Below are 12,580 nucleotides of genomic sequence, written 5' to 3' on the forward strand. Positions count from 1 at the left end.
TACCAGAGGGTATAAAAATTCGTTCAGTGGTTGCTTTCCATTATTTGAAGTTCAGATTTTGAGCGTAATGTGCATTTGCCCCTCGCTCCCTATTTTAACTTCGCTAATATTTCTTTATGCTTGATCAGACAGCCTGGCTCAGTAAAAGTAGGCGGCCAGTGCAACTCTGATTAAAAATCTAGTTATAACCACGTGCAGTGCTGATAAGCACCACGTGTTTCTGTGATTCCTATTTTCTTCTTTCTATGTATTTCTTTCTCCTGATGAGGAGGGACCTTTAGCTGCCCTCGAAATCGATTGAGTGTTTCATTATACCTACGCTAAATATAAGGTTGTTTTTTACGATTTTGATTGTCACATTAGCGTGTTTCTCTTCTAGTCTAACATTTGTTAGTTTTATATGAATAGGGTTGGTATTTATTCCATGCGTTACACAGAATTAATTGCATTTTGCTTTAGTTTGATGCATGCTATGGGCGGTGAGACTGGTTACCAACTTGCTACCATAGTAATTTTTGTATTATAAATTGTGTTAAATCAATTGTACTTATTCGGGACTAATTATTGGAATTTTATGATAATGTTGTAAGCTATGATAATGTCACAATAATGCTAGGAAGGTAGTAATTAATGTTATCAGATGAAAACTAGTGTACCATAGTCGTATCTCCGTCAAAGAAATAAGATCTATTCTAGGCTAAATATTTATCTTTATATACAACTATGTACAGATTACAATTTAGAAAATTTTTAAAATATATTTTCACTACAGTAGAGCGCGCAAACCAGCGTCCGCTCTTTTCTCTTTCACATCTCAATCTCTTTTTACTCCCACCTGCAACCAGGGGTGGAAAGTCCACTCCCCTCTTCCGGCCGAGGCGAGCAGAGGGAACAAACGTAGATTCAGAATTTCATGTCATTTTTTTGTTCTTTCCTCACGTCCAAGTAGCTAGATTATACTCCGTAGAAACCTTTGCCAGTATTACATTTGTTCACTTAAAAGAAAGCTAGGTTATTTTGGCCGAGTAATGTTTGCCTCTTTTAGGATCTTTCTTTCTGCGTGGTCTTCAAGCGGCACTGGTCCCTGAATTCTGGTATTTCGGCCTGTGTTCGATCCAGGTGTAGGGATAAACTGCATGTTTAGGGTACAGACGTCCACACACACACACACACACACACACACACACACACACAAAAAAAAAAAAAAAAAAAAAAAAAAAAGAAAAAAAACCTTCTGAATCCATTTTCCCGTTTTTGGGAAAAGGGTCCTTTGTTCTGTACTTACGTACAGATGTCTCTCGAAAACAGTGTTAAATTGCGTTCGATAGCGTTCAAAATGGATATTTTCTTTGAAATATGATACGAGAAATTTTTTGCGATTATAGTACTTCCTGTACTTCGTACAAAGAAGTAAAAACGACATGAATTGAATTTTTTAAAATTATTTTTCTGAGTGGCCATGGTTACTTGAAATGAGATTTAATGACTATCTGGCTATAAAACCGCCAAACACTGGAAACACTGGGTTCGAATCCTAGCAAGCAAGATGGCTGCTTCAGCGCTTTCACAGTTTTCCGTATGTTGAACACGAATACGATGCAGTTTTCCTTAATAATTGACACCACGAATATATTCCTCTCTTTAGGCAGATAACAGTTGCCTGCTTTGCCACAATCAAACAAGCAAATTAATCTGTATCAGTAATAAATTAGTTGTCTTTAATGAACACGGATTCAGGAATACAGCATGTACTTCGATAATAAATAATAACTTAAGAAATAGAAGGTGAGCGAAATATTTACATTCGAAAATTCACAAAATAATAAATAGATACTTTTATTCTCCGCAAATTATCTCCTTTTTTGGGGGGGAAGGGTGTACACGTTTCAAACAAAGATTTTTAAAACACCTAAAACGGAACCTCTTCGAGTTGTTTATTGTTTTCTTGCTCATGGTTTTCATGTTTTGACAAAAGAGAATGTATGCCTATTTGTGTAATTAGAAAGTCCTCCACGAAGGCAACCCTCCTCAAGGCTTTGACGTAATCAAGCCAACCTACCAGCCTCTTCGGATAATGTTTGTTAGAAGCCTCGTGCGCAAATCATTTAGCGAAATAGTAAATGGAATTATTATTTGAGGAATTACGTTTTTTCTTTCTTAAATAAGTGGACAAATCTGGGCGGTATGCTAATTCGCGATGAAGTTTTATCACAGCAAATGTTTTCACTATCACTTGAAATGGCCATTTATAATAGCTTATTCGATATAAAAGACTTTATTCTGTATTTTTAATTTCTGGAAATCAGTTCTTAAAGTAAGTTTTATCTTGAAATTTGCGCATCAAATTTAAATAGCACTTTATTTTTTATCTTATTTTTAGAATTTAAATTTTTTAAGTTACTGTTTCAAATTTTAAAAGTGTGTTGCTAAACTCTTATAGGTATAAGACTATTCTCTGAAGTTTCCAAATTGCCATATTTTTTATTTTCATTTTCCATAAATCGTAATCAAAATTTTTTTTATTAATAAACCTTGAAAAATACGAAAAACTTAATAAATTTCATTTAACTCCTAGAGGATGTGATGTTGCGTGGCCCCAACTTGTCCGCAACAGTAGCAGTGACTGCTATGAACTGGAAGTTACACAAACTCGTAAGAAGAATTTAATCCCTTTTTATTTCACTTTAGAACTTACAGTTGCGTTCACTTGACGCTCACAAACTACGTCGACCCGGCGGTGTAACAAAAATAGAAAAGTACAACTAAAAATAAATTACAGGATGCATAACTAACGAAGTCACTATCTAGGAGGCTCTATAATTGTAACTATCTTAACTGCGTTCTAAGATACAGCTGAGATTCAGCAAACTTTCTGATTAAGACGTTGAAAGAATTCAACTAACTGCCGAAGTAGGCACACAGGCCGAAACGCGCGGTTCTTAAACTTCTACCAAGCAACCTTCACGCTCGTGAATCAAGAAGCACACTTACAAACTCGTTTCCCTTCTATTTAACTCAAATTACTTCTGCTAAAAATTTGAATACTCTGCGCGTTCTACTAAAATTGACATACTCTGGCATTGGCAATTCTAGGGGAAAGTAAAGGCTTGACAGGAAAGATAGTTTAAAATAAATGTTAGTTAAAATAAATATAAACCCTACAAGGATCATAAAATATGCAAAATGATGCGAGGTGTGTTAAAAAAAATCCAGCTTAGTCAAAGAAAGTGCTGTAAAGATGCGGGGATTATGTAAAATGTTAACGGATCACATCTGAGAAAGCACATTTTTGAGCTATTAAGGAAAACATTTTATTACTGAGAAATGCAGTATAAATTTGAGCGTCCACATTTAGACCCGTATTTTTCCCGTTTATTGACTAATTTTAACCTCTCGAAAATCGAAAACAGAAGAAAGTCTTAAATGAAGAAGATCCCACATTGAAAGATTCACAAAAAAGTACATATAACTAACAGTCCTAACATTACTGCACATTAAAATCCTTTAAAGTTATTAATTTCATAAATACTTTTCTTATAGGCACAGTGTACCTTCTATCTATGCGTACATTTTATGTTGCAGGTACTACGTTCCTGCATCGTAAATCATCGGCTTTTAAATCATATGTTGAAAACTCTATGGGTAGAGAAATATACGATTAAAATAATTAAATTAGTGAATAAAGACGTTATATACCTGTCATTTGAAGAAAATTATAATCGTAAATGAATATTTCGTACGTATAGTGTAAACGTATTTCTTTTCTGAGTTTTATTATGCAAATTTTTTCACGTTTCGTCATAGAGAACGATTGTATAAATATGGGTGGCAAGGAAACGCCGTTGCTGGTAGTTTTTATTTGTCATAAGCGCTGTAAGCTACATTGTGAGGTATTTTCGTTAAGCTGTTAGAAATGTCTGCATTCACAATTCGGAGTGCTTCGTTCGCTCGTGGTTTTGCTGCGAAGTTGCTTGGTAAGACCGCTAACACCCAGAACTACTGGAGACGTAGCAATGCATTTTTGGATCTTTCATCTGCAGTGCAAAAGGCGGAAAATTTTACTCCGAGAATGGACCAAAATACGATCCACTTATGTGATGACAGCTATCAGCTTAACAATATTAGATTCCCTCAAGTTTTTTTAGTGTTCGATTCGCATCGTGTTAAAGTAGCTCTTAAAACTTGCTTAAGTCGTATCGTCAATTGCAACGGTAATGGCGATTCGGATGATAATGGCGATCCTGCTGAGGAATCTGGTAGTGATGAGAACCGCAATCCTTCTGATAGTGGTCTTCCGAGTATTGAGACGGATGAGTCTTCAGACAGCAATAATGATCGTTCTAATCGTTCTTCTGACAGCGGTTTTCCCCCGAATAGGGATCCGAACAGAAATTCTGATCGTTCTTCAGACAGTCCTCCAGATGATAGTGGTGATTCGGAGTCGTCCAGCGGTCAGTCGTCCAGTGGTGGTTCGGAGTCGTCCAGCGGTCAGTCGTCCAGTGGTGGTTCGGAGCCGTCCAGCGGTCAGTCGTCCAGTGGTGCTTCGAAGCCGTCCAGCGGTCAGTCGTCCAGTAGTGATTCAGAGTCATCCAGCAGTGAGCCGTCCAGTGGTGAGTCGTCCAGCATAGAATCACCGTCTGATGTTGATATGCTCAGCGCCGTCAGCAGTTTTGATGCATCCAGTAGAGAATATTCTGAAATGTCCACATCGTCTGATCCTTCTCCTGAACCCTCTTCAAAACCTTCACCAGCCGCTGAACCCGCTTCGGAACCTGCTTCAACATCTGCACAGGCTGCTGGACCTGCTTCAACATCTGCACAGGCTGCTGGACCTGCTTCAACATCTGCACAGGCTGCTGGACCTGCTTCAACATCTGCACAGGCTGCTGGACCTGCTTCAACATCTGCACAGGCTGCTGGACCTGCTTCAACATCTGCACAGGCTGCTGGACCTGCTTCAACATCTGCACAGGCTGCTGGACCTGCTTCAACACCTACTCCTGGACCATCTCCAAAACGTAAATTATCTGATCACGTTAACCCCGCTTCGAAACGTAAAGTGACTGATGAAACGGATTCGGATAGTGATGACATCGAGGATTGGACAGGATAAGATGGTGCCCACTTTTACGTGTGAAAAAAAGAACTTTATGTGAATATTTTGTTTTAGCTTCTTATGGTAGATATAAATTTGTAACTGTTGCATCCTATACTAAGAACTTAACAAAATATTAAGAGTGAGCTTTTTATACATGTCCTGATACTTTTTATATCTGCATTAATTTCATTTGCTTTTTAGATTATTCTTATTTAAAATTTAGCTTTAATAAATTCTTATTTTTGAAAGTTCTCTTTTTATGCATTTTTAATTGCATATTGCGAAAAAGCACATTATTCAATGCACTGCTGTTGAAATCGTAAATACAAAGGATGTTACCAAATATTTTAACATCTGAATTTATTAAGTTCTTGAATAATATTTATCTGAATGTACAAGTTCTTGAATAATATTTACTTGTCTGTTTTAATGAATAGGGGTAATGTTTATTTCATGTGTTGCACAGAATTAATTGCATTTTGTTTTAGTTTGACGCATGTGAAGGACTGTAAGTCCGGTGTACAATTTTTCTTCACAAACTTTGTGGCCGTACTAACTTTTATATTTTTAAACTGTGTTAATCTCCTGTACTTATTTGGATCTAATTGTTGGAATTTTATAACAGTATCGCTAGTAACATATTAATAATAGCAAGTTTGCAATTAATGTTACCAGAAGAAAACTAGCTATTTGTGGTCTTTAAAAATTTAAACTTCTAAGGCTTTTCGTGTTAATTCTTTTAACTATAAGTGTATTTAGTTTAGGCTTTTGTGTTTGCTGAAGAAACGTCGATTCGGAATTTAATGTCGTAATTTTTTATTCCTTCTTCGCCTCCAACAAGAGATTAGCTTGCTCCATAGAAAGCTTTGACAATATTGCATGTCATCCCTTAATAAAGCTAAGTTATTTTGGCCAAGCAGTATTTGCTTGTTTTAGGAGCATTCTTTTTGCGTGGTCCTCAACTGGTACTGGTGCGAAGAGTAGGCTGCACGGTTAGGTTTCGTAGTTTTGCGTATGTCTAATGTCTATAGGAGCTAGTTTGCTTTAGAAAGTCCTCCACGATGACATCCCTTCCCTTACTCGGATAACTTTGGTACTCTGTGCCATATTGAAATAACATTGTGCACAGCCATGTAGATTTTGGTCCACGTTCGACAGTCTCGGGTGAATTGAGAATTTAGTAGCTGTATCTGTTTGGCTGCTGGTGAGTCTAAGCACCTTGGGACAAATGTATTTCAAAGGATTATTTTGTTTGTACTTCATATACTTGATGTAAATACGCTGAACAGGAAGTTGTACTGAACTGCAAAAGACTTGCAAGAGAATATGGTTCAGATCCCATTATTTAGAACTAGAATTTTGATCTCTCCCACCTCTAGTGGGCAAGTGATAAAGATCGGTTGATTTTTATTGACGTCAGCTACATAAGTAATTTTCGTGGTTTTCATGTGAATGAACCAGATTCCGCTACAGAATTCTCTCCGAAGACATGCTTTCCATAAGCAAACGTCAATTATGTGCTTTGCCTTATCTAAATAGCCTAACTTATCCGTTATTTGATGAAATTAAAGTGCGGTATTTTTGTCTGAAGTATTAACTTAAAATTTGAAAATTTAAATAGCTACATTTCTTTTTAATCTTTGAAGAAATTAAATTTATAAACTGGGCATTTATTTTGCCTTTCAACGGATTTTTAAGGGATTTGTTCATGAATTTGTGCCTTTCGGTGGTGATGTGAGTAATGATTGACTTTGGCGTTAATAGCATTGCTATATTATCGTGTCTTATTTGAGTTTTAGCCCGAGAATAACCAAGTTCATTAAACTAATGGATTTTGGATAATTTTGCAATTCCTGTTTATGGCAACTGAATTCAGAAAGTGTTCGTATGTGCGACATTACCATTCTGATTTAAGTACATATACTGTTTAAATGATTTGCAATTTTAAATTCTGATTTAAGTACATATACTGTTTATAGCAAAAATGATGAAATTAAAGTGCGGTATTTGATGAAATTAAGTAACGATGACTTGATGAATGACTTTAAATGACTCGATAATGCATATATTTAACTGTATATACTGATTTAAATTCATATACGTTTACCTAAATGTGCTGAAGTCTGTCGTAGAGCGAGTTTATTTTTCTTCAATGAGCAACGAAGTTATTAAGATTTAAACACTATGCGGGTTTAAGAAACTTAATTATCAAAATATCCCAATCTACTGTTTAGATTTTAAAAGCTTGCTCGTAATAACTCTGTTTTCAAATTCAGCTTCACAAAAGATATATCATGGTCGTGTATTCAGAAATATTTCTTTTACACCGTGGCTTGTGCAACTTTCTCAAATTTGCAATAATCACCTTCATTTGAAGAGCGCACTTTCCCTCCGTCCCGAAGTACTTGTTAAACTCCTAGTTGAGACTATACATTTGGAAGTTCGTTGTAGATCCTAGAATTACCTATAACTGGGAAGTTTCATGGTAGTTTGTGAAAAATAATTTGTTTCAGCTTTATTTCCTCCGATTGAATTTGTTAGTGAAAGAATTCTGAGACATGTTTACGAGTCAGGAAGGGAAGTACAGAAAACTAATTTTTTTTTTCAGAAAACTTTATTCGAAAGTTTAACCACCGAACTGTTCTAAAACAGAAGCTTAGTTTTCAGACCCTAAAAATAAATTTCTTCTATTTAATAATTTAACCAAAACTCTGATAAATTCATAGAATGGGATGTATTTATACTCCAAGATTTTCGGGAACCTTCCGACGAGAATTGGATTATATGGATCACAAAGCTCGTCCCGGTTATGTATCTAAAGGTAGGCAAGCCTTCATGGAGGACATTTAAGGCAAACTAATGTACAACTAACCCTTTTCCTGTGCTTTGAACTCGATTCAACCGTTTAGTGTATTTATATCAGACTGCTATTTTACCCATAAAATGCATCCCATACAGACTGTTAGAATGAAAACGAATGCCAATGGCATGAAGTGGATTTATTTCGAAATCTAGAATTTTCTTCCGTAGTTGATTACGGAAATTCGCATGTAAGCTATTTGCCTAGTAGAAAAGGGATAGACGTTTCAAGGAGAACTGATGTCATTTGTATTGGGTGGGGAGAATCTCAGAAAAACTTCTTGCAGCTGGCCACTAGTGAAATTCTACTTTATATGTTGTGTAAGAGAAATGTTAACAGTTGTAGGACATGCGTAGATGCTCCTGTTTTAGCAGATCCAAAAGTTTCCTAGTTAATCTTTTTAAAATAAGATTAAATTATTTGATTATTGCGAAGCACATTAGTTTCTTAAGGAAACCTGGCGCATATTTACATTATTGACATAAAAAAACCGTAAAGTTTCTATAAAATTTATTAGTTTGGTTCATATGTTCTAATCCGGGCTCCAAATTCTTATTTCGGAGCTTTAGAGTAACATAAATTCAGAAGTAGCCTTTAACCCTTTCGCAGTCCTCTCCTGTCCGCGAAAATTCCCCTCCCCCAGCGGCCGTCTGTTTTTCGTAGGCATTATTTCTTCCCTATAAAAATATAAATATTACATGGGCATGGCATACAAGGCATGTGTATAAGCATAGAAATACGTCAATTACAGACGTTGTCTTGTATAAGTTACATGTTATAGCTGGATATAACCATGACAGTTCTGTGCACATTTAAACATTATCTGAATTCATATTTACAATACTTTTATTGAGATAATCAAAGTAAACTTGTAATTCATTTACACATTGGCTGAATTTTCTATGCCATTTTTAACTGCTTTGCAACATTATTTTTAACAAGTACATATAATACAGGTTTTTGCTTTCACAAGCCTGTTACTATTCTACGGGGTGAGCTATTTCTCTAATGTTGATTTTCAGTTGCAGTATAATGTTGATTTTTAATATATTTGGCTTAAATTGGGTAGGGAGTTGCGTGACTCATTTTTCTGATACCTTGGCTGAAGTGCTTGGAAAAGTTGCAACTGCTATTAAAGTTGAAGTACTTATCAAGGGAGTATCTTTGTTACTGTTCATTTGCCTGGATATTACTACAAAAGACAACTATACTAATCTGCTGCTCCAGTATCTGCGAGTTGTCAGCTCAATGTACTCCACTTCTGTAAAGCTTCTCCCCACCACTTTGATTTGCTATTGAAATTATTCTGCGAAGATACAATTCTCAAGGGAGGGGTAGAATTTCTCAGTACCTTGTTGAGCATAGCCTGATCACCTCCTCCGGCCTAGTTTTCTCCTGCTTGTTGTCCCTGGTATTCTCCGCCCATTGCAGCCAGTATTAACTGCTTGGTATTTTTAAATGCAATTTGTCGGTGTGGGGACAGTTGAAGAGGTAGTGATCTGCATCACCTACCGCACCACATTCACACAAATATGAAACTCGTGTGCCGAATCTCTTGAGATAATGTGGGAAAGAGACGATGGCTAGTGTAGAATTGAGTTTGTGCACCGCTGTTTGTTTTAATTGAGCATGTAACTTTATAAAAGGACTTGTAGGTTCTCCTCCCTTGTGTGTATTAAAAAAATGTCTTTTAATCTGATTAGCGGAATAACTATTTGAGGTGTTAGCTGTTGACATTCCTATAGCAAATTTATCAAATTACATATGTAAAATATTTAGCTACCAGGAAATTACACTTTTAAGCATTAACCTTTTAATAATTCTGGATAAGTTCTTAAGAACATCACCGAAATTAGTGAGGATTGTTTTTGATAATCAGTTCAAAAGTATTAAATTGTGACCATTATGAACAGTGTTTAGGAACCATAACACAAGTAATTACATAGTGAAGTTTCGCCCACCAGCGGCCGAGCGGTAATGTCGCTAAACACTTGGTAGTTCGGTCCGAGGTTCGAATCCCGCAAACGGGGTGGCTGCATGGGCGTTTTCCTGGTTTTCCTCATGTGTAACGTGTGTACGAGCCAGTTTTCCTTGGAAATTCCTCAACGAAGGCATCCCTCCTCTTAGACAGATAGCCCTGGAGGCTTTGCCATAATCACACACATAGTGAAGCTTCTTATGTCTGGCTCGCTCGGGGTTCGCTAAAAAGCACAAATTTACCAAAACTATTACGAAAAAGATTTACTTTCTTAAATTTGAACCTCAAAATGCTGCTGTACTAATCTATTGCCTTAATTTCTTAGACATGCACATGCTGTAAGACATCACAAAAAATAATCTAAGCCGTATATATACAACTTTGCCGGTCAGAGAGTTTTAAGTTTATTTTATTTAACATGTTAAGCAAATATTCTAAGTACCTTATTTTTAAGTAGCTTTCAGCAGTTTTACAGTTTTTAGTTGTAAATATATTATCATCACAACAAATATGCTTAAATGATAATCATTTTTGGACCTGTCCATTATTAAATAAGTGCAAGAATCTAAATTTGGAGTTAATGACAATGAAATTGTATTTTAGAAAATTATTTTTTCCTTTAAGGTAGTTTTGATGTTTTGAATAGCTTATTTTAAATTAGATTTTATATTCCGCATTTTTAATATTTAGGGGCTTAATTCTTAACGTAGTAAGCTCACTGTAACTGCTTAGCATAAATTTACATTGGGCATTAAACTGCAATCTGCATACTATGATAGGAGTGCATTTTCGTTTGGTGCTTTTGTATTATCCCGTAGCCCAGCCAAATAGCGCTATTTAGCGCCAATTGCTGTGTTTTTTAGAATTTTAGTCCGCAGTAACGATTGGCGATTGACGACCGTTGCGGAAATTTCTGCCAACGTTCGACGGGGAAAAAAAAAACGTAAATATATTTTTTTTAATCTTATGATTGCTTACTTTTTAAATATTTTTAAAAAATATTTTGAAACCCGAAGTTAAATTCTTCGAGGTGTTAGATCGTAATCCGAAACTTTCAACTAGCATTTTTTTTAATGAATGAAATAGTTTAATTTTACTTGGGTTGTTTTTATCGGCACATTTTCTTCCTTTGGTGGAACTGAATATAATTATTTCTAAGATTAAGTATAATGAAACTGAAAGGTACTTAGCAGTTATTCCGACTCACACTTTATTGGCGAGAAAGTTTTAGCCAAGAAACGGGATTAGGATTATTTAATTATGGCATAGCACACGAGGGTTATCTGCCTAAAGGGAGGGATGCCTTCGCGGAGGACTTTCTAAGGGAAACTGGCTCGTATACACGTTACTCATGGGGAAAACGCCCATGCCGCCAGCCCGTTCACGGGATTCGAACCTCAAACCGAACTACAAGTGTTCAGCGTCTTTACCGCTCGGCCGCTGGTGGGCCCTCGCCAAGAAACAGAAGATTAAAAGCAAACAAGACAATAAAAATAAGCAACGAATTATCAGGGGAAACTCGAGCCCACCAACGGCCAAGCAGTAACTTAGCTTAGTACTGGTAGTTCGGCCTGGGTTCGATATCAGAAGTACAGGCTGGCTACATGGGCATTTTTTACGGTTTCCTCATGCACATGGATACGAGCTAGCTCACCTTAGAACGTTCTGTACGAAGGCATCCCTCCCATTAGAGCGATAGTCTTCGCTCGCTTTGACATAATCAAGCAACAGGAAGTAAACTAGAAAACTTTAATTTACTTTAAAAGAATTACGTGCTCTGTAAATGGCAAAATACAAAATCCAAAAACAAAATAAACGAAACAAAAACACCTTCTGAAACTTCTGTTTTTGCTATTGCGTGTGGTCCTACGAATTGAAAACCGAAGTTGGGATGTTTATAGGTTGTTATCTGAGCAATGGATTTTTGGCGGGATTTGTCTTGGAAAAAGCGTCTGCTTATTGAAAATACTTAGTTCAAAACAAAACTGCGAAAACTTTTAATGGAGATAATGACAGACAACGTATCTCGAGAGTTTAATATTGTCTACAGTTTGAAAGAATATTCAGCGCAACAGTCAACAATAAATAAGGTTTACTAAAATGCCATTAAAGATGCTTTATAGCCATGAAAATTTGAGTAGGGACAGCCAATCAATACCAATATTAAAAATTTTTCTAATAATCTACAGTTTCAAAAATACGTATTGCTAATGATTGCTTATTACTATACATTTTCAAATATAATAAATGATGAATGCTTTGCAAATGACTGGTGTTTGAATAGTTTGCCGTAACTGGTTTGTATTTTCAAATGATGTCTTGAAACTAACAAAATCATGTTGTTAACGATATGCAAGAGAATCCATATGAAACACATTGTCTTTTATGTGTTTGATTATTGATAAAAAATTACATAACCAAAATTTAGTTCTATATACAGTTAGTCACAAAAGTCTGCGTACAGACTAAATTTTAAATTAAAAAAACACTTAAAGTATAGAAAAATGTATTTTAATCATTGCATTTTTTCCTTCTATTAGCTAAAATTGTAAGCTTAAATAAAAAGTAAATAATATCAGTGTAAGACTTTTTACATTTTTCCAAAAATATATTTTGTCAAAAAAACTCAGAAATTCCCTCCAGT

General features: G+C 35.7%; 2 protein-coding genes across 2 annotated transcripts in view; both read left to right on the forward strand.

The window, feature by feature from the left end:
* Positions 1-12,580, forward strand: part of ASPP (Ankyrin-repeat, SH3-domain, and Proline-rich-region containing Protein) — an 818,500-nt gene that overhangs the window by 153,185 nt on the left and 652,735 nt on the right. The window lies entirely within an intron of this gene.
* On the forward strand, positions 3,841-5,350 carry LOC118186781 (uncharacterized). The gene has a single exon (XM_035356923.2). It carries the CDS (start codon positions 3,914-3,916, stop codon positions 5,111-5,113), a length of 1,200 nt encoding a protein of 399 aa, XP_035212814.2. The 5' UTR covers positions 3,841-3,913; the 3' UTR covers positions 5,114-5,350.

This window comes from Stegodyphus dumicola, chromosome 12, assembly GCF_044657685.1.
Source record: "Stegodyphus dumicola isolate Sdum_Otavi_A_Nest chromosome 12, ASM4465768v1".
Lineage (NCBI taxonomy): Eukaryota > Metazoa > Arthropoda > Arachnida > Araneae > Eresidae > Stegodyphus > Stegodyphus dumicola.